We start from the raw sequence: 27,300 nt of genomic DNA on the forward strand, positions 1-27,300 counted from the left end.
TCCCCAAAAGAGATTAAAGGGAAAGAAAAAGGAAAAAGACTTGTATGTATGAAAATATTTATAGAAAAATATTTATTTATGCTAGTAAAGACCTGGGAATCAAAGGGATGCTCATCAATTGAGGAATGGCTCAACTAGTAGTGGCATATGATTGTGATGGAGTACTCTTTTGCTACAAGAAATGGTCAGGGGATTGGCTTTTCCAAACCAACCAACCAACCAACCAACCTGGGAAGACCTACATGAACTGATGCAAAGTTAATTGAGAAGAACCAGGAGATCATTGTGCACAGTAACAGCAATGTTGTAATGATGATCATTTGTGAAAGATTTAGCTATTCTGGTCAATACAATGATCCAAAGCAATTCCAAAGAACTCAGTATGACCTCCAGAGAGAAAATGGAGGAATTCTGAGTGCAAATTGAAATATAACTCTCTTGCTTTATTTCTCTTTATTTTTGTTGCTTTTTGTGTGATATAACTAAAATGGAAATATGTTTTGCATGATTTCACATATGTAATTGATATTCTGCTTGCCCTATCAGTTGGGAATAGGAGAGAGGAGTGGGAGGAATGGAGAGAATTTGGGAATCAAATTTTAAAAAGAAAAGAATATTAAAAATAATAAATTTCAGAGGCACCTGGGTGGCTCAGTGGATTGAGACTCAGGTCTGGAGACAGGGGGTCCTGAGTTGAAATATGACCTCAGACACACCCTAGCTAGGTGACCCTGAGCAAGTCACTTCACCCCCTTTGCCTAGCTCTTTTTGTCTTGGAACTGATTCACATTATTGATTCTAAGACAGAAGGGAAGGATTTTAAAAAGTTAACATTTGTTTTTTTAAATGTCTTTTATTATGTAAGGCAAGTGAGTGTTCTAGGCCTTTCTTAATTGGCAAATGTCAAGAGTAGGTGACCTCTAAGGCCCCTTTTAGTTCTAAGTCCTAATATTCTTCTCTGACTCTAGGTCTCCTAACTGGTAAAGTGGCCAGGATGACCTCTAAAGTTCTTTCCAGTTCTAAGTCTAAGATGCTTTGATTTCTCTGTGGGTCTTAGTTTCCAAACTCCTAAAATGATGTAGGATGGAGGAAGGAGAGAACTAGATCTCTAAAATCAGTGACTTGAAAAGAAATCATCAATGACAAAACAAACCTCAAAACAATCTATGAAAACCTCCAGAAAGGGGCCTGGGTCATTTGGATTAGTGGCAGGCAGAGAAAGCCTCATGGGAAACATGAAAGGCAGTCTAGCAATTATGGCCAGATTTAGACACCAAGGCAGTATGATATAATGGTTAGATTGCCAGACTTGAGAGTCAGGAAGGCTTGGATTCAAATCTTGCCTCAGATTCTTAATTTTCTAATTTCCTCATCTGTAAACTGAGGGCAGAAAAGAAAACCTACTTTATAAAGTTATCATGAGAATTAAATGAGATGTCAGTGAAGTGCCTCAAAGTCCTCTAGAAATGCTGGTTATTGTCACCACCCTCTTAGCACCAAATTCTCTTGGTGTCCCAGGAAGGAAAAACCAGAGCACCAAGCCAGTGGGCAGAATGCCTGCCTCTCTCCCTGGAACAGCCACATCTCTGGGAAGGACCATCCCCCTTTGGTCACAATGGGGTCATTTCATTCTCTTGATGGAGATAAATTTCCAGCTCTCAGATCGATTTCCTCCACAGAGTGACTTACTGTATTTTGCAAATGGCACCAGTTACCAAGTGGTTTCTGCCTGCCTGCCATCTTCCCCTTAGTCCACTGGATGTAAAAAAAGTATTGGCCATAACCAGGCTTCCAGATCTCTCTCCTTCCCGTCCCTTCACCTCCAACATGAGGAGAGAGGGTAATGGAGGGGGTAGGTTTCTTCGGGGGTCAGGGCTCACCCACTCCCAAAGTTCTCATTGTCTGAACAATGAGAACTCTCCCACCCTTCTGTCCCTGGGCCCACTCATTCAAGGGCTTGAGAGTTTCTCACCGGCTCCCTGGTCCCAGCCCGATCCTCCCTATCACATTCCGTACAGGAACTCCTCACCATTCTCACTGACACAAACACAGGATGTGCCTGGCTGGCTTGTCGGCTTTTTCCAGACCATTTGGAGGAAAATCGAGGGAAGTTATTAACCAAACTCTCTGGGCCCAGAGAAACAATGAGGGACACCAAGTTTAGATGTGAACTCGGGCTGGGCCCAGGTTTCACAAACCAGAGGGTTATTTATCCAAGGTGGGAAATTTCTATAAAAAGAGAACAATAGATGGGGGGCTTGAGGGCTGGGGCCCTGGCCCACAAGGGGGCCTCTGGGGCAGGTCTGCGGGAGGAAGGTAAGTCAGGAAAAGAAGCCAAATCAAGTCAGTGAATATTTATCAGGCTCCTACTATGTGCCACACTCTGTGATTTGCCTGAAGTCCTACAAAAGCTGAAGGATTCAGATCTTTGTTTCTCCCTCTGTCAGTTTGGCTGAATATTTGTAAAAGCCCCCATACGGTGACCAAGGATTGGGTTAGGCACATAGTAGGGGGTCAATAAAGGGATGCCATATTGATTGATGGCTCCTCTTGTCTTAGATGCAGGAGGAACTTCTCTTAATCATGTATGGGAAAGGTATCAGGTGGTTTGTGGGTAAACTTGGACTTTGGCAAATCCTTTTTTTGGAAGAGGGAAGGAATGATATAATGCCTTTAGAAACTGTGGAAGGGTCAAAACCTCATGGAAATAGATCTAGGTCCTTCCATGTTACTGATAAGTAATAAGATAGTACAGTCATCATTCTTGATCTCTGAGGGAACTTAAAGGATATTTCACCCAACTCTCTTTATTTTCCAGATGGAGAAACTGAGGCTCAGAGAAAACTGAGGGAGTTGCTCAATATCACACAAAAAACTTTGACTAAATCCACTGGTCTTTCCCCTATGTTTCCCAACATCTTCCCCAGGAAAGACTAAAACTACCTAGACTGGGGTGAATCAAGCCAGGGAGAATGGTCTTGATTTAGTCCCTTAAGAGAGACTTTTTAATGATCCAGAGAAATAGAAAAATCTGAATTTCTTAACAGGCCAAGGGGAGGTAACCAAGGATTGTGGAAAGAGCATGAAGACCTGGGTTCTAGTCTTGGCTCTTTTACTAGGAGCCTCATTTTCTATATCTGAACAATGGAATAGCTAGGCCTGCCTTGCCTCCCTTATCAGAAGAATCTACACTAAAATTTCCAGACTATATAATATAGGATTATTATTGTTGATAATAATAATGATGATGATGATGATGGTGATGGTGATGAAGATGATGGCTACCTTTGTCTAGAGATTAGTTCCAATACAGGCTTAGCCAGTTTCCCAGACCCCCCCTCCCTTTCCCACTGGTTTTACCTGGGGGTGAAAGATCAGGGGAGATGGCCGCAAGTACTTCTCCTTTAGGGCGCCCACAGGGTCGGTCACCTTCCGCTTCTCCACCCTGCTGGACAACAATACAGAGGGTTACATACACCCTACAGGGCTGTAAAAGATACTGGAAATTCACTGAGTAAAAATAGTCTACTGAATAAGTAGCTAGCTAATCAATGTGCTTGAAAAATATTGGATAGAGTCTGTCAACAGAGGCATCTTCCCAAAGCATCACCTCCATGACCCTCCCTTCCCTGCTCAAGGACTATCGATGTCTCCCTATGTCCAAAAGTCTGGCATATTAAATAGAGGGCTGGACCTCGAGTCTGGAAGCCCTGGGTTCCACTAGCTATGAGAGAGTTTTTTTTAAATCTGTAAATGGGACTAATAATACCATCAGGAGGTTGCTAGTTGGTACCACAGTGCATAGACTCCAATGCACAGGGCCTGGGGTTAGGAAGACCTGAGTTCAAATATAGCCTCAGAGACCTATTAGAGACATATTAGTATGAATCTGGGCAAGTCATTTAACTTCAGTTTGCCTTAATCTAATGGAGAAAGAAATGGCAAACCACTCTAGTATTTTTGCCAAGAAAATCTCAAATGGGATCAGGAAGAGTTGGACACAACTGATCCAATCACCAGCAAAAATACAAGTAGTATTTTATCAACTAGTGTCATTGTGAGGCTCAGGGGAGATTCTGTTGGCAAAATACTTTGAAAATTTTAAAGTGCTGTATACATATCAGTGGTGACTATTACTATAAACTCCCGAATTTGGCATTCAGGGCTCTCCATCATCTGCCTGGGATGACTAGCTTTATTTTCCCCAGCAAATATCCCTTGCTGTTTGAGTTCATGGATGTGAAAGGAACTGTAGAACTCATCTGACCAAAATCCCCTTTTCAAGAAGTAGAAATTGAGTTCTAGAGAAGAGAAATAACATGTCTAAGTCATATAAGTTCAGAGTTCTTTCCTTTATTCTACCCTGTCCAATTTATATGCCATTGCCTTGGGATTTTAGTCAGGCTGTCCCATGGAATTGAGATCCCAATACTTCCTTTATCCCTTCTCCCTGCCTTTCTTTAGGCTGCTCTCTTCTCCTAGAATGCCTTTCCCTCTCCCATCTGGCTATCCAAATCCTACCCATTCCTCAAGGCTCTTCTCCCATTCCGCCTTCAGGATCTCTCTACTGCGTCCTTATCTCAGAGAATCCTAGAATGTGCAGGCTAGAAGGGGAGCTTAGAAACCCAGTCCAATGTCCTTGTTTTCTTTTTTCCTTCTCATTCTTTCAGCACTTAAAGTCTATGCAAAACCTTTAAAGGTTCTTGTATAGAAGAATGAAACTTGTTCTGCTTTTCCCCAGAGATCAGAACCAGAAAGCAATTGGGGAAATTTATTAACAATAACAACAACAATAACAAACGTGTATATAGTGATTTAAGACCTGCAAAGCACTTCACAAATATTTCATTTGATCCTCACAACCATTCTAGGAGACAGGTGCTAGTACTAATTCCATATTAAAGTTCAGGAAACTGAGGCAATCAGAGGTTAAATGACTTGCCCAAGATCATACTACTAGGATGTATCAGAGGTTGAATTTGAAGTCAGGTTTTCTTGATTTCAAGTCTAGTGCTCTATCCACTGAGCCATCTAGAAGTAGTTTTAGGTTTTATTGTCAGAAACAACAAAAAAAGCAACCTCAATAGCATCACCACTTTCTAACAATCAGAATTATTCAAAACCTACTAGAATACTTTGGGAGGTAATGGGATCTTTTCATTCATTCAAGTTCTCTAACTCAAGGTTGTATGTTTCAGAGGAGAAACATACAACCTAGACTAAATGGCTTCTGATGTTCTCTGCACAGTAGATGCTCTTTTAATAAGACTGCCAACTGACTAAATTTGGCAATGAGATGCTTAAGGACAGGGACCATTTTCTATATTTCTGTATCCCTGAGACAGTCAACACAGCCTTAAAAATATGATAATGGTAATAATAATTGCTTCCATTTCAATACCACATTAAGGCATATATAATGCATTATTATACATATATATAGCCTGCATTCTTATTATAATTGCACTATATATTTCATGTAACATTCTCATTGGATCTATATATTATTTAATGTTTCTTATATATTACTTAATGTAATCTTATTACATGGGCTCATGTATATTATATACTTCTTATTCTATAGTTTTATATGTAATATAATGCAGTCTTATTATATAGTCATGTATAGTATACAATGCATTCTTATTCTATAGTCTTATATTATTTATTCTTATACAGTCACATATAATTCATCCTTATTATATAGTCTTTCTTATTCTTATTCTACAGTCTTAAATATAATATATTCTTATTCTATTGTCATATATAATATGTATGCTCTTATTCTATTCTTATTCTATAGTCCTATATATTCTTATTCTTTAGTCTTATATAATATATAATGCACTTATTCTATAGTCATATATAATTTAGAAAATATTCTTATTCTATAGTCATATATAATGTATAATACATTCTTATTCTACAGTCTTATATTATTTATTCTTATATAGTAATATATAATAATATAAAATAGAAAAATAAAAATGTAAAATTCATTCTTATTACATAGTCTTATATATTACATAATTCATTCCTTTTATAAAATAATACATTATATAATGTACTCTTATTATAGTATTACATATCCTATAATATATTTTATTATATATTCTTATATTATATATAATATATATAATGCACTTTATTGTTTATTCTTATATATTCATATAAATTATATAATGCACTCATATATTCTAACATATTATATAATGCTTTTTAATTACATAGTGTATGTTATATAATGTGTTCTTATAGTCTTGCATTTATATAATGCATTTATTACATATTCATATATTATATAATGCACTCTTCTTATATATTCTAACATATTATATAATGCATTTTATTACATATTCTTATGTCATATAATGTATTCTTATATATTATTACATTTATATAATGCATTTATTACATATCCATATATTATATAATGCACTCATATATTCTAACATTATAGAATGCATTTAATTATGTATTCTTATATAATGCATTCTTATTGTATATTCTTATATATGTATCCTCATATGTGTAGGGCATTTTAATGATATATTCTTATGTATTCTATATAATAATTCTTATGTATGCACACACAGATGTATCTATGTATCTCTGTCTCTTTCTCTGTCTCTCTGTCTCTCTGTGTATCTCTGTCTCTCTGTCTCTCTCTGTTTCTCTGTCTCTCTGTCTCTCTCTGTCTCTCTGTCTCTCTGTCTCTCTCTGTCTCTCTCTGTTTCTCTGTCTCTCTGTCTCTCTGTCTCTGTCTCTCTGTCTCTCTCTGGCTCTCTCTCTGTCTCTCTCTCTCTCTCTGTGCCTCTCTCTCTCTCTCTGTCTCTCTCTCTCTCTCTCTCCACATTCTTCTCACAACGGCTCTTTGCAGGAGACAAGACAAGTATTCTTGCCCCAATTGTGCAGCCGAGGCTGAGAGCGTTAAGCAGTTTGCCTAGGGACCCACAAGCTAGGAAATGCTGAAGCTGGGGCTGGAGCTCTGAGCTCTTTCCCTTACTTGCTGGTTAGGACTAGATTATAAGCTCCCTGAGGGCAGGGCTTCTTTCCTTTGCCTTCATTCCCATGGACACAGGCCTGAGTGTGGTGGGCTGCTCTGTGAGCACTAGGGAGGACGCTGCTGCTGATGGATGGCCCGTCCGATCTTGGGAGGTCGTCCCTCCAATTTCCCTGCCTCGAGGCACAAGCTCACCTCAATCATCCCAGACGGGAAATGTGTCATTTACACAAACCCTTCAGCCAGTGGCGGCAGGAGGTTAGATTTCGATGCCCCCCTCAAATTTCGGGTAATTTGGTTAATTGCAAAATAAACAGATCTGCAGTGGAGAAAGTCTGCCTTCCTGGGGTGCCGAGGAATTCACGATGGATGGGGTGTCAGAGCATGGGGTTCCCGGCCCAGATCTGTCATTTCCTGGCTTCAGGGACCTTGGGTAAATAAGTCACATGTGCTCCGAAGACCTCCACTTCCTTCCCTGTAGCTGACTGAGCCTGTGATTGTGGGGAACCCGGGAGAGATGATGTGTGCAGAACAGCTCTGTGCTGTATAAACTACTCGGCCCGTCTAAGAGACCATTATTGCTTCGCTGAGCCTTCCTGAGATGCAGGGGCTGCTGAGGTAGGCAGAATTTACAGCGCTGCCTCTGGAGTATTCAGTTTTTACACTGGGAAGTTCGCAGGATCCTAAATCTAGGAAGGGAAGACCTCTTAGATGTCCTCTTTTTATCAATGAGGCAACTGAAGTCCAGGGAGTTTAAATGATTTGCCCAAGGAAGGAGGAAGGATTGGAACCCAGATCCCTTGACCTTAGAGCAGAGCTCTTCCCACTGTGCTCTTCCCTTCCCTGGAGCTCACACATAATACTGGCCCTAGGAAGTGCCCGTATTATGATGTCCATTGTACAGATGAGGGCACTGAGGAGGTAAAAAGCTTGCCCTGGGTCAGGTAGCCAATAAGAGCTTGTGGCTGGAGTGGAACCCAGTTTTAAACCCCAAACTCCCCCCACCTCCCCTCTATCTTTTGGTTCAGACTGGTATATGTTACACAAACAATTTGGTTTGCAAACGATCCCACCCCTGACTCTGGTGAGCTGCTGGAGCCTGGCAGAATTCAGACAAATGATGCTTCTTGCTTCCTTCCCTCTGCTAACATCTGTCTCCTGGCTTTGCCCAAGAATCCAGGCTCTCTTGTTTGAATTGGCAGGGCCTGCCTGAGCCTTGTTATGGTAACATTTGTCGTGAAAACACACAGGGGTGGTGGAACCCTGGACGACTCGAAAACCATTTCCCCCATCCTCCCTCCGCGCTCCTTCCCGTCTCCCCCTTCAACTGGCTTTCTCTAAGGAGACAAAGAAGGTGTATTTAGAGAGCAGTACCACCATGGACTCTCTCTCCCTCTTTCTCTTCTCCCTCAGCCCCCACTCTTGCCTTCCTTTGATATTCCAAGGCCGACAATGTCAGGCAGAAAGTATGATCTGTCTGAAGACCGAGGCCAGCCTGGAGGGACCACAGATGGTGTGCTTGTAAGCAAGTGAGAAGGGACATTTTGGTGGAGGGAGCTGGCGGCCCAAAGAGCCCCTCACTAATCTTCGTCCAAGTTGACAGTTCCTTGGCCCGTTAGACACTGACATAATTCCTTTTACCACACTTGGGAACCACACGATAGCAGGGAACCAGGGACAGGGCAGGTGTGAGGTCCTCACCCGCCTTGCCTCTTGGCGTTCTGTCCCCTCTCCTTGCCAATGGCCAGCCCCACTTACATTGGTTACCTAGACTGCTTATCGTAGCCTTCACTGAAGGACTGACTCCTTGAAAGCAAAACCTTCAGGAAGGAAGTTGAGTCCAAGTCTCTCGGTTGAAATTTCCTTGAGAATTATTTTCTCAATTCTAGACTGCTATGGTCAGTGCTTCCTACCACCCCTTCCTTCAGGAGTTCTTCTAAGAGAGAAAACCTAGCTATCAGAGCAAGCTAGAAAACAATAACTGAGACAGTCCTACAGATTAGTTTGGGGATAGAATGCCCAAGAGTCAGGGGACTCAGATGTGAGAGCAAGAGAAAATCTCAGCTTGTCCAGGGAGAAGACAATCTCATTTTGTGCATCCACACTTAGCAGTCTCTGGGGTTGAATCCATTAAGGATGAGTCAGAGGGAAAGCACATAGACTTAAAATCAGAAGGGTCCTTATATGTCAGTGATGGCAAACCTTTTAGAGATTGAATGCTCAAACTGCAACTCATGCCATAAGTGAGCCACCCCCTTACCCAAGACAAGGGAGGGAGGAAGAGTTCCCTTTGGGCTGCTGGGCAGAGGGGCAAATGAAGTGAGGAATGTCCTGTGCATGGAGAGGGGGACAAAGTCCCCTTTGGCATGCATGCCATAGGTTCGCCAACAAGGCTATAAGTCATGGAGCTAAACTCATTTTACAGAAAAAGAAACATTTCAAATTCAACTTCTTTCCCACTGTGCCATCACTCCCTTGTAAGTCAAGCAGGATTTGAAGTAGATTGGGAGGGAAAAAAAGGTTGATGTCTCTTTTACTCACTCTCTTTCATAGCTGTGTCAAGAACATTGAATTAGGAGTCGATGGGACCTCAGTTTGAATCCTACCATTAATTATCTATGTGACTTAGGGTAAATCACTTTCTCTGGGCTTCAGTTTCTTTCTCTGCAAAATGATAGAATCAGGCCAGCTGGTCCCTGAGGTCTCTTCCTATTTTAAATCTAGATTGTGCCCCCAATCTACATACCGGTCTGGGCTTTTGAGAGGGACAGAAGTTAACAGAAGAGGGGGAAATAGGGAAGGGAGAAGGCAAAAATAAGAGAGAACTGACTTGTCACCCAAGGAATAAGGCAACATTCCCATTCAATTCTGCCTTGATCCCTTGTGGTCTTAATTAACTAACCTTTGCTTTGCTCCTTTCTGGGCAAGCAATGGAAAATATAGGGTGGGGGCTCTCAGCAAGTGATTGCTTGTCAGAGAAGAAAGGGATCATTTTAGAAGGGATCTGGAAGAATGGACCTATACATTTCCAGGGCTTGAGATTGGATGCTGCAGTCCAAGGCACTATGATGGGGAGAAATGGATAACATTCAGGGGAGGAAACAAGGCAGGGAATGAAAGAGGCCCTAGGGGTTGGGAAGAGCAGAGGCTGGCTCCCTTTTGTGGAAGTGAAAAAAGAAACAAGAGAAGCAGCTGGAGAAGAGCTTAGAAAAAACCTGGCCTCCAGGGAGGGGAAATGAGGGAGAACACTTGGAGAAAGCTCCAGGCAAAGCTGCCTGGGCTCTGAAAGTGTTTGGGATATGCCAGGATCTCCCCATTTTTCATGGCAACCCCCAGAATCACAGCACATTTCCTCACTTGGCCACCAGCCCTAGTTTGGTCTTTCTGCCCTCAGTCCTCAAGTTCAGGAGCTCCTTAGCACCTTTAGGGAAAAGCGAAAACATCTCTCTTGGACTCTGAAAACCCTTTACAACCTGCCTCCACCCTGGCTTTCCAGACTGACTTCATATTAATAAGGGCTGACATTTATATAGCACTTACTGTGTGCCAAGGATTGGGTTAAGTAAGTGCTTGATACTGATTAGCTCATTTAATTCTCACTACAATCTTGGGGGCTAAGCCCTTTTACCCCTCTGTTACAGATAAAGAAACTGAGGCAGGGAGAAGTGAAGTGACTTGCCCAGGGCTACACAGCTAGTAAGTACTTGGGACTAGATTCAAATTCCAGGTCTTTGCACATGGTTCAGATGATTTCCTTTCTCATTGTGGCTTCTTGCAGTCCTAAGTTCATGTCAAGGATCAAATCAAGTGCCCCTCCCTTCTCCAAAAAACCTTTAATGACCTACCTCTCCCCCAGCAGGTGTGGCACTTTCCTTGGAAGTTACTCTGTATAGAAACTTTGTGCATGTGTATATATAAAATTATATATCATGTTATATTGTAGTAATTATGTTACATTATATAATCACATTATATAATGTAATTAAGTTACATTATATAATATAACCACACACAACAGGCACACAACACACATGTGCACATATGTGTATATAAACTATAACACACATGTAATATAACACATGTATGCCAAATATATCCCTATATAAATACACATATACACACATTCATGTATATGCACATACACAGAATACAATAACACAGTATGTATATACATATACAAATATACAATATAACACATATATGCACACACAACAAACCAACACATGTATATAACATACATGTACATGTACACATGCATATGTACATACATATACCCCATTATTATAATTTATTATTATATTTATAATAATAATAATAATTCTTATTATTTCCTTTGAGAGCAAACATTCCCCTAGAAGGCACTTCTAAGCTGCCTTCTCAAATGGAAATGCTTCCTGAGTGGTGGTGGGATATCCTCTGATGCTCCCTATGTCCAACACTGGCTCAGTAAGGAATGCCCCCTCATGCTGAAGGACGAGGATTCTCTAAAGAAACTTTGGGGGTCTCCCTCGGCCAAATAAGTTGTATTTCGTCTATGTAGACAGTTTGTGTTTTTCTAGGGTAGCACATAAGCTTATTGAGGATAAGGACGGGTTGCTATTTGGCCTTTGTGTCTTGGGGGCTAGCACAGAGCCTGGAGGGCACTAATGGCAACCAGAAAGCTGACCTGCTACTTGGAGAGAGCCCCATTTAGGGGCTTTGGCTGCCCAGGCCCTGCTAGCAAGCTTCAGCTGTCTGCCAAACAACTTGGGAGTTCTCTTGGGGTCCCCTCTAGAGACAAAAGAACACGCGCCTTTCCATCCCACTTCTGCCTTTCCATCCCACTTCCGATCCCATCTCCTCCCAAGCTGTCCCCTCAGAGCGAAGCACCCAGCCGGGATGTGGACAGAGTGAGGGCAGGGTATGTTAATACCTGTATATTGGGTCCATGAAGAAAGGCGATGGCTTGGCGTAGTGCAGGGAAGGCTGTTGAGGGAGCTGGGATGGCGAAATCTTGGGCAACATCTCACTAGGAAGGAGTTTCCTCTCCCCGTAAATGTGGTTTTTCCGGGGTTCCCTTCCTCCGTTCTGACTGGCCCGGATCCGGTTTCCAATGCTCAAGTCCAAAGGCTGTTCCTCTCCAGAAGCTTGGGCTGGGGGGACGATCTTGGGGGCGGGCAAGATGGGCTTCATCTCTTTTGGTTTGGTGGTGAGATCGAAAGGGGACTCGGAGCTGGTGCTGCCCACCTTGTGGAGATCTCGGGGAGACTTTGGTTCGGCTTTGACCAGCAAGTTATGGTTCAGGGTGCGGTCCGTGAAGGGATAGAGCGAGTGGGGGAAGTTGGGGAGGAACTGAAATGGGAACATGGAATGATAGGGGAGAGAGCCCATCTTTTTCTCCTGCATTCCCATGAAGCCCGGGCCGAAGTATTTCTCTGCAATGGAGGCGATGGCCTTGATGGAGTCGTTGGCCGCTCCGGATGTAGGTAGTAGCTGCTCTTCGGGTGGAGGGAAGAAGGAATGCTGGGAATAGAAGACGGGGACCTCGTTGATGCTGTTCGGGGCCCCAGGAGCCACTGAGCCACTGACAAAGTCCGGTTTGCTCTCAGTCGGTTTGCTCTTGTCCTTGGTCTTGTCCCGGTCGCTGTCCACGTCGCTGTCCAGGTCCGAACCGGTCCCCGTGGTGGTGTCCAGGTCCGTCCCGGTGGTGGTGTTCACGTCCTCGAAGTCGCTGCCGTCTGACATGTCGCTGTTCCTCGCCTTCAGCTTCTCCAGGTAGGAGTTCTCCAGCCCCCCCTCGAATTTCTCCTCCACAGACACGCTCTGGCTGCTGTTGCTGACCGCTGAGATCAGGGGCAGCGCAGGGTTGCCCAGCGGGCTCGGGAGCTTGGCATCTTGGGTGTGGTTGAGAGGGCTCTTGAGCAGCGGGGTGGGAGGTAGCAAAGGCGGTCTGGGGTACAAGGACGGAGGGAAAATCCCCGGGAATCCTGGAGTGAGGGCGGGGAACGCTGGAGGGGCCGTGGAGAAGGGCAGGCCCCCGGGATGCGGTCTGGAGGGGAAGTAGTCATTGAAGCCAAGGCCGGCGTGGTTGAGGTTGGGAGACGGTTTGGACTTGTCCATCATGGAGCTCGGCGTCAAAGGTAAGGCCGGGGCAAAGATGCCCCCCGGGTTGTAATGATTCTTGCCCTCGCAGAAGCGCCGGTGCTTGTTGAGAGAGGAGGTAGTGCTGAACATTTGGCCACAGTCTTTGCACTTGATCTGGGTCCGGCAGTCGGCGTGCATCCGTTTGTGGCGACAGAGGTTGGAGAACTGTGTGTAGGATTTGTGGCAGACCTCACCTAAAACATCAGCAGAAACCAAAGACAAAAGCAATATGAAATTACCGTGAAAATCTCTGCTGGGGAGTGGGCTGGGGGCGGCCCGGCACAAGGGCCACCGCGGAGGGCTGCAGGAGGGATGGGTTGGCTGCTTGTCTTCTTCTGAGCTTCCCCCAAGGGGCAGTGAACTTGGAGTCAGAGCCCTTGGTTGGAATCTTGCCCCACATACTTCCTAGCAGTGTGACCTTGACCCTTTAATGGTTTTTGTTTTTAGATCCTTACCTTCCATTTTAGAATCAATACTACTCATTAGTTCCAGAGCAACACATTTATAGGAAGTGTCTGAGGTCAGATTTGAACCTAGGACCTCCCCTCTCCAGGTCTAGCTCTCTATCCAGAGTCACCTGCTTGCCTCCCAGCCCCTATCCTTATGCTACTTGTTGTTATAAACCCTTGCCTTCCATCTTGAAATCAATACTAAGCATCGGTTCCAATGCAGAATGGTGCTCAGGGCTGGTTCAGTGATGGCCAACCTTTTAGAATCTTTTAGAGACTGTATGCCATACCCCCACCTTATGGCCTTAACCCAGACAGGGGAAGGAGAAAGGGAGGGGAGTGGTGAGGGTACTCCACTCAGAGGAAGGAGTAAGCACTTCCATTGGGCTGCTGGGCAGAGGGGCTAGGAGGTGCAGTGGAGAAGGGGAAGGTAGCAGCTCCACAGAGTCACTCTGCCTTTCTAGTAACTAACTCTGGCAGGTGGTGTGTGCCCACAAAGAGGTCTCTCTACATGCCATCTTTGGCACATGTGCCAAAGGTTTGCTATCACAGGGCTAAGTAATGGGGGTGAAATGATTTGCCTAGAGTCACGCAGCTAACAAGTGTCTGAGGTCAGATTTGAACCCAGGACTTCCCCTCTCCGGGTCTAGCTCTCTATCCACTGAGTCACCTAGTTGCCCCCCCCCCTTTACATTACCTTTTGTTAATAATCTTTACTTTCCATCTTGGAATAAATACTATGTATTGGTTCCAAGGCAGAAGGGTGCTAAGGCAATGGGGGTAAACTGATTTATCCAGAGTCACACAGCTAGGGAATGTCTGAGGGCAGATTTGAGCCCAGGACTTCCCCTCTCCGGGTCTAGCTCTCTATCCACTGAGTCACCTAGTTGCCCCCCCCTCCCCTTTACATTACCTTTTGTTAATAATCTTTACTTTCCATCTTGGAATAAATACTATGTATTGGTTCCAAGGCAGAAGGGTGCTAAGGCAATGGGGGTAAACTGATTTATCCAGAGTCACACAGCTAGGGAATGTCTGAGGGCAGATTTGAATCCAGGACCTCCCAACTCCAGACCTGACTCTCCATTCACTGAGTGACTTAGCTGTCCTTTTAAATCACCTCTAATCTCCCTGACCCTCAGCTGCCTTATTTGTAAAGTGGGGATAATAATAGCATCTATATCCACAGAGATGGCTGAGTAACAAGTGAGATGACATAGGTAAGGGGCACTGCAAATCTCAAAGCATTATAGAAATGCCATTAATACTATAACACAGAGAGCATTTTTTATAAAACCTTAAATTGTTATGAGTTATTAAGTCACAGATTGATTGTGACCTGTGCAGGTGAAAAGAAATCCCACAATGGGAGTTCCCTATGCTGATGAAATCATAGATCCTTTGCATAAAATAATGACAACTCTGGCATTTAAATAGCCCTTGGATACTTGCAGGTGCTTTACAAAAATCTCATTGGAGTCTCACAACCAGCCAATAGGTGTTATTATTATCCTTATTTTGCAGATGAGGAAACTGAGGCTTGGGAAGGTTAGGCAGATTGTCCAGGGATCACAAAGGAAGTATGAAAAGGGGGAATTGGAATTCAGGTCCTTCTGTTTCATAAGTCCAGCATTCTATGCATTATGCTATTTTGTCTCTTAACATTCTTAGGAAAAGAAGGGTGCCAATTTAATCCTCTTGAGACTCATACCTATGGCTTAATTTCTTGGGTTTGGACTCACATAACATTCATGTGTAGGAGTTGTGGGGAGAAAGGGAATGGATCCTCAGAGGCAAGCTGGGATAAGAAGGACTGTGTGACCATACACAGGACCATGAATTGAATTTATTTCTCATCCCCACAAAGACTCCTGAGCTTTCTATTTCTAAGATGCTTAATTTTTGCACTTCAATTTTCCCCACTGGAGAATGGAGGTGATAATGTCACCTGCTAATGCCAACCTTTCTGCCTCTAGGAGAAACTGGCACTAGGAATGAACTGCATCTTTTCTGCTGAATAAAAGGATTTCCTCGGAGAGAGACATGAAACCAATGGAATATGCCTACAGGAGGTCATGGCTCCATCATTTCCAAAAAACGGAAGTCTAATATGGAGAACCAGCATCCCAGGCCTTAAGCTGTGTCCTCTCCCAACTTTTGTTTTAATTGTAGTTGTTGACACAATTGGTGTTAAGATTGGATTGGACACAATGGATTTTTCATCCACTTTCTAATAGTTTATTTTTCCAAATGTTTTCACTCTCTCATTTCTCCCTTTAATTTTTGAGCACTGTATAAAAAGAACAGTGACCGGAAGGAGAATTACATTCAATCTCTTTTTCCATCTCTTTCCTCTCTCCCTCCCTCCCCCCTTCCTTCCTTCCTTCCTTCCTTCCTTCCTTCCTTCCTTCCTTCCTTCCTTCCTTCCTTCCTTCCTAGCCTTCCTTCCTAGCCTTCCTTCCTCCTTTCTTTCCTTCATTTCTTTTCCTCTTTTATTTTTTCCTTCCTTTCAATGTCTGGGGACCTAAGTTCTTGTGCTTTTTGGTGACAAAGAAAAATAGCAAACTGAGTAGAGATGGCAAATAGGATGCTAGTGGGAGAAAGAAGAGGTCAGTTGAAGTCAGAAGGGGGAGGCTAGAGTGGGGGAGTTGATAGCTAAAAAGCATCTGATGAGTGATATAAGTACAGACCTGGAGACCCTAAGTGAACCAGGAAAGCTACCCCAGGCACATTGAGCCACTTCAGGAGCCAGGCATGACTCTGCCTGCTCTCTCAACAGGAAAGGACAACATCAGATAGAGGGTAAGACATTAGGACAAAGTAGCTGAGACCAGATTTTATCTTTCTGCTCTTTCCCACTGGCATGTGAAATGAACCTGTCTACAAGCATATTTTATTTTCCCTTTCCTCTTGTTTTTCTAAAATGAGGAAGGGAGTTAATAACAAAATATATACTTTCTTCTCTCTCTCCTTCCATTTAGATTCCCTCTCTTGTATTTTTTCTCATTCCCTTTCTCTGTTTTTCGTTCTCATTCCTCTCTCATTCTCATTCCCTCTCATTACCTTCCTTGTCCCCTTTCTTAAGTTTTTCTCTCATTTTCGCTCACTCATCCCTATCTCCTTTCTTTTTCTTATATTCTCTCAGAATCATTTCCCCTTCACTTTTATTTCTCATTTTCATTTCCTCTGATTCTTTCTCTCTTTATTCTCTCTTTTATTCTCATTTCATTTTTTATTCTTTTTCTCATTTTCACTGACATTCTCTTTTGTTTCTCTTCCCTTCTCACTCTCATCTCTCTCCTCTCTCTCTCTCTCTCTCTCTCTCTCTCTCTCTCTCTCTCTCTCTCTCTCTCTCTCTCTCTCACACACACACACACACACCAAGACAATTGCCTCCTAAATAAAGCCCCAGTAGAACAATGTCAGCCATGTCTAACTCTCACCACAAATCCTCACTCACCTGGTGTAATACTATTTTACCTGGGAATTTCTCCCTCCCTCCATCTCTCTCTCTCTCTCTCTCTCTCTCTCTCTCTCTCTCTCTCTCTCTCTCTCTCTCTCTCTCTCTCTCTCTCTCTCTCTCTCTCTCTCTCTCTCTCTCTCTCTTCCCTTTCCCTTGCCTCCCTGTCTCTCTGTTTCTCTGTCTGCCTCTCCCTGTCTCTCTCTGTCTTTCTGTCTCTGTCTCTTTGTCTATCTGTCTCTCCATCCCTCTCCCTCCCTGTCTCTGTTTCTGTCTGTCTGTCTGTCTGTCTGTCTGTCTGTCTGTCTGTCTGTCTGTCTGTCTTTCTCTCCTGCTTACAGTGAGTTGCTGCTGCCCCTCCACAGGGATAGTTCTATAAATATTCCTCAGACCAGCCCTTGCCTTTAGCAAGGAAAGAAGCCAGACCTTCTATCTCAATAAGTAAATGGCCAAATGTGTACCAACACTCTAGCTGTGCACACTTAGAGGTCTACACTTAGCCCTCTGTCAGGGTTTCATTAGAGATTTGCAATTCTTAACACTAAAAATGTGGCTTGGAGCAGAATTCTGTGCCAGGGGCCAAAAGGCTCAAGAGGGGGCCTCCCATTTGGTGCCTGCAGCCCTGCTTGGGCAGAGATTGTTTGTGCCATCGCTTCCCACTCCTACAAGTGAGGCTTAGTTAGGCATGTGGGCATGGAGGAAACTGGAGGCCCTGGGAGAGGCCCCCAAGGCTCTTGTGTTCCTGCCAAAGAAAACTCTTTAAGGAGGGTGACATCCTGGAGGTTTGGGATGGATTCTGGGGAAGAACAGGGTTGTATCCACTCAGGCCAACCCAGATGCTGTTTGCCTTAGGGTGGTGACTGGCTCACAGGCAGCCCTGCCCATGGGAAGCAGAGAGGGATGGCAGATGCCCCGCAGTCTGGGTACAACCTCCCAAATCAGACTCTCAGAGGCCCCTTGCAAAGGTGGAAGCAGCCCTACTGGTTTCCAGCCAGCCCAGCCTTCCTGCCCCAAGTCCCCTCGCTGGCTTTCCTTATCAGGCATCCCTGCCTGCTCACGTCTCTGGCCCAAAGACGCCCATCTGGCTCTTCTTTCCTCTTCCTCCTCTTGACCTTCCCCTAGAGAGTGGAGGGCCCCAACACAGAGGCTGGCAGACTCGCTCAAAACTGAAATGACTCCCACCTCTCCCCTGTTCCCCTCGATGGCCCTCCCCTCCTTCCTCTCCGCCACGATACGCTCTCCACATCCCTTTATCCTCTGGGACCCTGATCAGGAAACCGTAGTTGCTGGGCTCTGTGTGCTTGGTGAGACAAGAAACCAATAGACCCTTTCCGTAGAGAGCCCGGGGCTCTGCGCCTCTCTGTGTATGCACGCGTGCCTTTGACATGTAGCGTGTCCTTGCGTGTCCTGGCAGCGTGGCCTCCTAGGGAGGCCTGCGTCCCGGATGGGGCACCCCCCCCCCCCCGAGCCATGGTGCTGGGTCAGGATGGAAGGAGCCGATGCTCTTCCCAAGTGCTACCATCGGATGTATTTCGAGTGATTTGTGTGTTTTCCTTCCCAAGGTGTGCGTGAGGGGGGGGTGGCAAATGGCCCCCCCTTCCTTAAACCTCCCTCTAATTCCTTTGGCCTGGGCCAGAGGAGGCTACGGAGCGGTGTGGAACACGGGAAAGGTTTCTTCTGCACGTCGAATCTCATCGCATCTACAGCTGTGTTGTGAAATGCGTCTAAACACAGCCAGGCCCCGTTGGGGGTTTTCTCATTAGCCTGATCCCCTTAGCAAGAAGCCCAGGTCAGATGGCATGCAAGTGGGTAGAAGGCCGAGGAGCCGGGTGGGAGGGAAGCCTCACTTCTTCTCTGACCCCTTCTCTCCCGCATGCCCCCTCCTCCATCCATCAGCACTAGGCAACCAGTGGGTCTTGGGCGCTCTTGGAAAGTCCGACATCTTGGGACTGACTTGTTTTCTCTTTTAAACCTTTACCTTCCCTCTTAGAATCAATACCCTTCCAAGGCAGAAGACGGGTCAGGGCTAGGCACCGGGGCTAAGTGACTTGCCCAGGGTCACCCAGCTAGGAAGTGTCCGAGGTCAGATTTGAACCCAGGACCTCCTGTTTCTAGGTCTGGCTTTCAAACCACTGAGCCACCCAGCTGCCTCCATTTAATATTAATTAATTAATAATATATTAAAATAATAATAGAAAATAGATGGTTAGTGAATGTTAATATGATCTGAGCAGGACTAGCCAGAGAGGGAGTCACTTCTGAATGTGACGCATGATTTCATTTTAAGGGCCAGCTTAGAGTCTCAGACTCACTCAGATATCTCATGCCCTCATCACACAGAACAATTACTGGTGCTTAAAAAATCATCATCTTCTCTTTTAAAAGCCAAAGATCTCCTCCAAGAAGGTCCCCTGGCCTCCCCCTCCCCAGATTAGACGTCCTCCCTCCCCCCACTCCCCTGCCACCATCCCCCTGCCCCTACCTCTCCCATCTCTGCCCTGGGCTTCCGTCCCAGAGGAAACAGTCTCTCCCAGCAGGGACTGAGGCTCATTGAGAGCTGCCCTGCCACTGCCTTTCCCCAAGGTCTGGGAGGGGGCCCGTCGGGGCACTTTGTTTATTTTTTCACCTACGTCCTGCCCAGGAGAAAGTTTGGCTGGTAGCTTAAAAAACAAGACTGCGGGCCAGAAATGTGCTGATGCTGATGCACACACCTGATTGCGGCTCTGGGCTGGTGGGGGAAGCAGGGTGAGTCTGGCAGGGTGGAAGAGGGGGCACCAGGGGCCAAATACACCTTGGACTTTCTCCCTCCTACCTCTAGTGACATCAGGGCAGAGGATGGAGGAGGGAGAAACGTGGAGCATCCTGACTGTCTTTGTTTTTCTGTCTATTTCCAGTATTTAGCACCGTGTTGGGCACATAGCATTTACTAAGTGCTTTTTCCATTCATTCATTCATTCATTCATTCATTCATTCATTCATTCATCCATTCATTCATTCACTCATTCATTCATTCACATTCCTCATCCTGTTTGGAGTTCTGCTTGTGGGGAGAGCCCAGCAGGAGTGGGAGACTTGGGACCCAGGCTCAGAGGAGAACTGAGTCTCCTTCCAGTTATTATTGAAGTATAAAACCCCAGAGAAGGCAAAAAAAAAATTATATAAGTAGGGGATAGAAAGAGAGTGGCCAAATCAAGGGACCAGAGAGGAAATAAAAAGAGGAGGAGGGGGCAGAGAGAGGAGGAGGAGAGAGGGCACAGTGGCACCATGAGGATTCTGGGAGATGGGGCTTTTAACTTGTCAGAAAATTCAGAAATTGCCCTGAATGTTTTCTGAAAAAACAGGAATCTGGTAAAGGAGAAGGGGGAAGAAGGGGGAAGAAGGGGGTGCTGGGGTGGATGAGGGTGCCACTGAGGAATCTCATCGTGTTCTCTGACTCCACAATTAGAGCCCCAGCTCGCTGGGGAGAAGGAGAAAGAGCTAGAACCCCAGCCAGGGAGCCTTTCAGGATGAGTCTATTACCCTGCTGGCTAGCCAGCCAGTCACCCCCATGACAACTTACATATGAAAGGTTTCACCGTGCTGTGGATATGCTTGTGCTGTTTGAGGCCGGATGAGGTGGCAAAGGTCTTCCCGCAGTCTGGGCAGGCATGAGCCCGGGCACCCACGTGCTGGGAGCGGATGTGCCTCTGGAGGTTGCTGGGGTCCGTAAAGACCTGGGGGAGGAAGCGGTTTGAGTCCAAGGTGGGTGGATTGGGGAATGGGGGAACAAGGAGGTCTTCTTAGTCACACTGTGTCTTCTGCTCCATATTGAATGCCATCCTGTCCCCTGAATTGTCCTTCTTCTGGCCCCAGCTTGTGCTGGGGGCTACTTTAAAAGGCCCCATCCTCCCAGAAACCCAAATGAGAGACTTCAAGGATTAGGAATTAGGCATTAACAACTGTAAGGATTACTATCCCTAGTTTACAAATGGGTAAACTGAGACTAAGTGCTATGCAGGATATAAGAGATCAACAAATATCTTTTTTTTTGAGATTAACAAATATCTTGATGAATCTAACCAAATTAAATGAATCACTCAGAAAATATCGACTTTGTTCATATTTGAACCCAAATCTGAACTCAGGGTTCTGACTCCCTATATTGCATAATCATCAATAAAAAGTCAGTGGGGAAGGGTATTTGAGAATCTATCAGTCTCTCTTCTTCCCTTCCCCCATCCCCATTCCAATCCAATGACCCAGTTTCCTGGGGAAGGAAACCCAGACTGGCAGGTCTACCCGCTCACTGTGGGTGGACCAACTGTGGTGAGATCTGTGTTAGCTTGTCATAAAAAATCAAGTAGCCCACTGTGATTTCCAGACAGATGGAATCTCTCTTGGCTCAAGGCCGCCATTTATAAGAGGCCCCAAATCTAAGGTCTTTGGCTCAGTCTTTTTCCTGGAGGCAGGAGGACCCCAACCCTAGATAAGTACCAGGTAACCCAATCAACAATGGGCTTCTGGCCATTGGGATGGGCCACTGGAGCTCAGGGAAGACTACAAGGTGCTACCAACTGGGGAACGACAGATTTAAGCTTGTACCACCAGTGAGGAGACCAAGTGAATTCAGAGGGAACTTAGTATCTCTCTTAAGACAGTAGCCATTATTAGGTTAATGGTCTCTAGGAAAGCTAGATGAGATTCAGAGGAAATGACTCATTCCATCATGGTAGCCTGGAATCTGTCTTTTAAAAATCCTATCCACTACTCAAAGCCCCGCTCAAAGCCCACCTCCCATGAAGACTTCCATGATGGCTCCCAACCAGCAGACGATTCCCCTTCTCTGAACTACTATGGCCAAGACCTCTGCCCTTCATTGGAAGGCTGTCGCTCAAGATGGCGGTTAGCCTTGTTGTTCTAGGTCTGGAGGGTCCAACAGCTTGGAGTTGCTGTGAGCCAGACTTGGACTTCCTAACAATGAAAGCTGCCCATAAGTGGAAAGGGCTGCCACTGGAAGTAGGGAGTCACCCCTCATTGGAGGCCTTCATGCGAAGGAGAACTGAATCTCCTTCCAGTCATTATTGAAGTATGATGTTGTGTGGAATGTTGCAAAGATAGGTCTCACTTCAAGGATGGGTTCTTGTAACTCTGGGAATCTGGGATTTGGCAAATCCCCAAATGCCTGGTAACAGCCCTTTCTCTACCATTTCCAACCATTATTCAACTTTGTATTATATCTAAGAGTATGCAGCTAAATGTTTAACAACAAGCTCTCCAGAAAAAAGGACCTACTTTTAAGTTCAATTTGCATTCTTAAAATTTTTCTCCATCACTTTTTCCTAAGCTGACTTGTAGCATGTATTGATTTCTGAGGTACAAATCCTCCCCTTAAAACATTTAACAATCGACTCACCTGAGAGAGCTGGCTTCAGCAATCCTCTGATGTCCATCTATGTATGTGTGTGGGTATGGGGTGGGCTGCCATCTTTCTTCTCACCTCTCTCTCCTGGCTCCCTTTCTGTAGGAGCTCTGAGACTACCTTCCCTATGATGTATCTAGCTGATTTCGATTCAGATCTTCCCCATTAGAATATAAGTTTTTTTTGGGGGGGTTGTCTCTGAGAGCTTACATGGTCAGTTATTATTAATGGCTAATTGGCTGATTGATGTATTGATGACACGGCATCATAGAATTCCACATTGATGACCTCAAGGAATGGAGGTCTAGGTCTAATCAGGGCAGGACTTGGACCAGTCATGCTCTAATGCCTTACTATTGGGTTTAGATGGTGCTTTTTCCTTTTTTTAACCCTTCCTTTCTGCCTTAGAATCAATACTGTGTATTGGTTCCAAGGCAGAAGAGTGGCAAGGGCTAGGCAATGGGGTTAAGTGACTTACCCAGGGTCACACAGGTAGATGGTGCTTTTATGGTTGAGTCATCTTGGAATGTCCTACTTCCCTAACTCTACTCTGAACTCCCTGAAGACAGGGATGGTGTCTTATGGGTCATGTCTTGTTGTGGGGTGGGCAGAGGGGAGGCCTTCAATGGAGCCTGGGGCTCCATTCCTTTCCATGGTTTGGATGGAAGGATGTTCACGGGGTTCCCCAGCCTCCCCCACTCGGTGATGCCTCCCCACCTCCTCCAACTTACCTTTACACAGTTTTCACATTCAAACCGCTTTCCACTGTCATGGGACATCTGGTGGCGAATCAGGTTGGACTTCCAGTTGAAGGCCTTGGGGCACTGGTCACACTTGTACTCCCGCTCCTCCGTGTGGATGATCATGTGCTGTTCTAAGCTGGGCATCGGAGAGAAGGGAGAGGTCACTGACCTGTAGGCTCACTTTGGGGGAGAAGAGCCACAAAGGCCACTGACTCCTCACCAGCCAAGGAGTGTGGGAAGAGGAATGATCTTTTGTTTTAAACCTTTACCTTCTCTCTTAGAATCGACATTGTATATTGGTTCTAAGGATGAGGCAATGGGGGTAAGTGACTTGTCCAGGGTCACCCAGTGAGGCTACATTTGAACCCAGGACCTTCCATCTCTTGGCCTGGACCCCTATCCATTCAACCACCTAGCTGTCCCAGGCAATGCTCTTCTCTGGAGCACCATCCAATCTAGACAGATCCCCCTAGGTCTGGCGATCACTACCATAGTTCTGCTCTTCTCAACAGACTCTCCACCAGATCCTCGAGGGTTGGGAACGTTTTCGTTTTTGTCTCTGCAGCCCCACTATCTGGTGGAGTCTTTGGCAAATAGTAGGAGCTTTAAACATCTTTGCTGAATTGACCGGAATTAAATTGTTTTGCAATGAGAAATTCACAGAATCTCAGGATTTGAAAGTCAGAAGGGCTAGTTTAATGGCCATTTCATTTAAACCATAGAATGTTTGCTGAACAGCATCTTCCCAACTTCCTTTGTTAGAAGGAAAGTGGGGAGAGAATAAGGGCATGGAGTCTGGAACTGGAAACTACTAGAAATATTGGTCATCCATTTTTCAGAAAAGGAAACAGAGGCACATGAGGGTCATGTGATTTGTCCAAGGTCACACCATCAGAAAATGCCTGAGGCAGGATTTGAACTCAAATGTTCCTACCTTCAAACCCAGCTCCGTATCCCATATGATATTCTGCTTTTCACAGCTCTGTGATTTCAGGGGTGTGGAGAAATCTTGGGTGGGAAACTCCTTTACCATGACTGCATTATACCTATTCTACAATTTATAGTCTTAGAGAGGCATTAAGAGACAGCAAGGTGCCTTTTGGGACTGAGAGGCAGACCTAGAGATGGGAGGTCCTGGGTTCAAATCTGGCTTCAGACACTTCCTAGCTGGGTGACCCTGAACCTCCACTGCCTTGCCCTTATCCCTTTTCTGTCTTGGAACCAATCCACAGATGGAAGATAAGAGTTAAAAAATAAAAGAGTCAAAGAACTTGTCCAAAGTCATACAGCCAAGATGGCGGAGGTAGGACTTTGAACTTAGCTCTTCCTGACTCCAAAGCCATTTCTATCCATTAGGACCTACTCTCTCTTGTTTGTTCCTGTATAATTGGGGATCTGGAAATAGGGAGGATCTGATTGGGTCCCTCAGAGGGAATCACTGCCAAGGCTGGGAGTAGAATGTGGGCTCCCCATATCGCCTGCCCTAACCACTAGGCTCTAAGGAACAGGTCAGGATGGAGGGGGATCTGGGTGCTCATGTGTGTGTGTGGGGGGGGGGGGGGCTGCTCATCAAAGTTAGCAGCAAACGAGCGCCACTAGAAAGGAGACTCTGATAAGGTGGGAGAGCACAGCTGCCCAGAATGGCCAAGTCCTGTTTGGATAAATGAGTGGTTTCTAATCCGCCGGGTCTCCTGGGACATTCTCCTTTGCTCATGTGTTATGATTGTTAATCTTAATGAGGAACACAGTAATACATCATGGCCCGTTAATTACAGAGACTAATAATCCATTCTGATAGAGAAACTCTGGGCTTTTTAGCATCAGGAAATTGTATCTTCTCCCCCCTCCCACCCCATCGGTAATTGTGATTTATGTGTTTATTTAAAGAAAACACAGACACTTGAATAGTGCTTACTGGGAAAGCATCTTGGGGGATTTGGCGAAACATTTATTTTCTCAGTCATCTGTTAAGGATGGAGAGTTTGTGTTCCCAAGTGAACTGAGTTGGTCTGGAGTCAGATCTGAATTCAAATCCTTAGTTGTGTGACCCAGGGCAAGTCATTTAACCTCTGCCTTAATTTCCCCATCTGTAAAATGGGGATAAAAATAGCCCCAATCTCCGAGGGTTATTGTGAATCTCAAATGGGATGATATTTGTAAAGCACTAAATAAATGGTAGCTTTTATTAACTTACAATTTGCAAAGCACTCTGTACAGACAAAAAAAAGTCCAACCTTTAGTTCAACAAAGGCACTTGGGAGGCTTGGGATTCTTAGTTCTAGAATTTTTTTCTTTTAACCTTTACCTTTTGTCTTGGAATCCATATGAGGTATTAGTTCCAAGGCAGAAGAGCAGTAAAGGCTAGGCAATGGTGATTGAGTGACTTGCCCAAGGTCACCTAGCTTAGGAAATGCCAGAGGGCAGAATTTTTTTAATTAAAAAAATTTTTTTTAAACTCTGTCTTATAATCAATTCTAATTATTGGCTCTTCCAAGGTAGAAGAATGGTTAAGACTAGGCAATGGTGGTTAAGTGACTTGCCCAAGGTCATCCAGCTTAGGAAGAGCCTGAGGCATATTTTTTAAAAAATTAAAACACTTTTTAAACCTTTTCTGTCTTAGAATTGATTCTAAGTATCAGTTACAAGGCAGAAGAGCAGGAAGGGCTAGGTAATTGGGGTTAAGTGACTTGGCCAGGGTCAACTGATGCCAGATTTGACTTGAGGCTTCAAAGAACAATGAGAGCCCACATTTTTCTACATTTTTGATGCTTTTCAATCTGGGTGACTGCTATCACTTTATGTCTGTTGGTATCAGGTTCCCTCTCTATAAAGTGAGGGGGGTTGGAGCTAAGGTGTCCCCACTCCCAGCTTTCAGTCCTGCTCTTCCTTCTCATGGGGCTAAGTACAGAGGGGCACTGCCATCCCGGCTTCCTCCATCTCACAGATTGGCCTTTGGAAGGGGATTTTTAGCATTCAGCAGGTCTCTCCCTTTTGTGATTCATGGGCTTCTCTGGCTCTCTGGGTGAAGCCTATGGACCCCCTTTCAGAATAACGGTTTTAAATCTCTAAGCCAAGGTGCCAAGCGTTTTTTAAAGCACCTGCAATGTGCCTTGAGAGCAAAGACTTTTTTGAGGTCTTTCTTTGCATCCTCAGGTTCTAGCACGGTGCCTGGCACATGGGGTGCTTCATGGATACTAGTCGACATCACCCCTCTGGGCTTCAGTTTTCTCCTCTGTACAATGGGCAGGTTTGGACTTGATGACTTCCCGGGGCCCCTTCTAGCTCTCTTTTTATGATGCTCTGGGTCAGGCTCCCAGGAAGGGCTCCGGGGAAGATGGTCCAGAAGGCTGGGAGTAGAAAGCCTCATTGGGTTGGGGATGGGGAACCCAGAAGCAGGGCTTTGCACATTTCCTTCCCTTTGGGGCCATCCTGGGCCAGCAGAGAGATGGTACCTGTACTTATTGGGAAACATCCTCTCACAGTCTTTGCACTCATGGATCTGCCCATCGCTGACCCCCTCCTGCTTGATCTCCTCATTCAGGGTCTCGTAGAGGGTGTTGACGGAGGTGCAGGTGTACTTCTTATGCCGCCGGAGATCTAGCTTCGACTGGAAGAGCTCGTCGCATTCCTCACAGCGGAACGTGCGATCCTCTGCAAGAAAGAGGAAGGCATGCTGGGAAATCTCACCAGTCTGATCAATTGATCAATAAACAATCAATCAACCGATCAATTGATTCAATGGGTAGTAAGTGCCCGCTCTGTGCCAGGCCTTGGGGACACCAGTACCCAGAGTGGGGCAGTGAGCTTCCATTTCAGTAGAGGGCACAAATGCCTGCAAAATGCCTACAACACACATACAAATAATAGACCAATCTATGTGTGTGTATACAGGTGTATGCACACATGCACTATACACGTATGCACCTGTATATCCACACATTCACGTGGATTGTATGTATAAAATGTTTCTACATGTATCATATGCCATAGAGGATATAGACAGATACAGATAGCGATACAGCAGTGAGGTGGCACAACTGGCCACAGAACTCTGGGCAGGGAGTTCTGAACTCAGACACTGACTAGCTGTGTGAACCTGGGTAACTCAGTCAACCCTTGTCTGC

General features: G+C 45.2%; 1 protein-coding gene across 1 annotated transcript in view; it reads right to left on the minus strand.

Annotated features, from left to right (window-relative positions):
* Nucleotides 1–27,300, minus strand: part of PRDM16 (PR/SET domain 16) — an 86,056-nt gene that overhangs the window by 43,180 nt on the left and 15,576 nt on the right. Inside the window, exons 3-7 of the mRNA XM_056826201.1 lie at nt 26,629–26,867; nt 23,165–23,312; nt 20,595–20,748; nt 11,916–13,320; nt 3,361–3,445 (exon numbers count right to left, since the gene is read on the minus strand). Of these exons, the coding sequence (XP_056682179.1) occupies nt 3,361–3,445; nt 11,916–13,320; nt 20,595–20,748; nt 23,165–23,312; nt 26,629–26,867 (2,031 nt within the window). The remainder of the gene's footprint in view (nt 1–3,360; nt 3,446–11,915; nt 13,321–20,594; nt 20,749–23,164; nt 23,313–26,628; nt 26,868–27,300) is intronic.

Source organism: Monodelphis domestica, chromosome 4 (genome assembly GCF_027887165.1).
Source record: "Monodelphis domestica isolate mMonDom1 chromosome 4, mMonDom1.pri, whole genome shotgun sequence".
Classification (NCBI taxonomy): Eukaryota; Metazoa; Chordata; class Mammalia; order Didelphimorphia; family Didelphidae; genus Monodelphis; species Monodelphis domestica.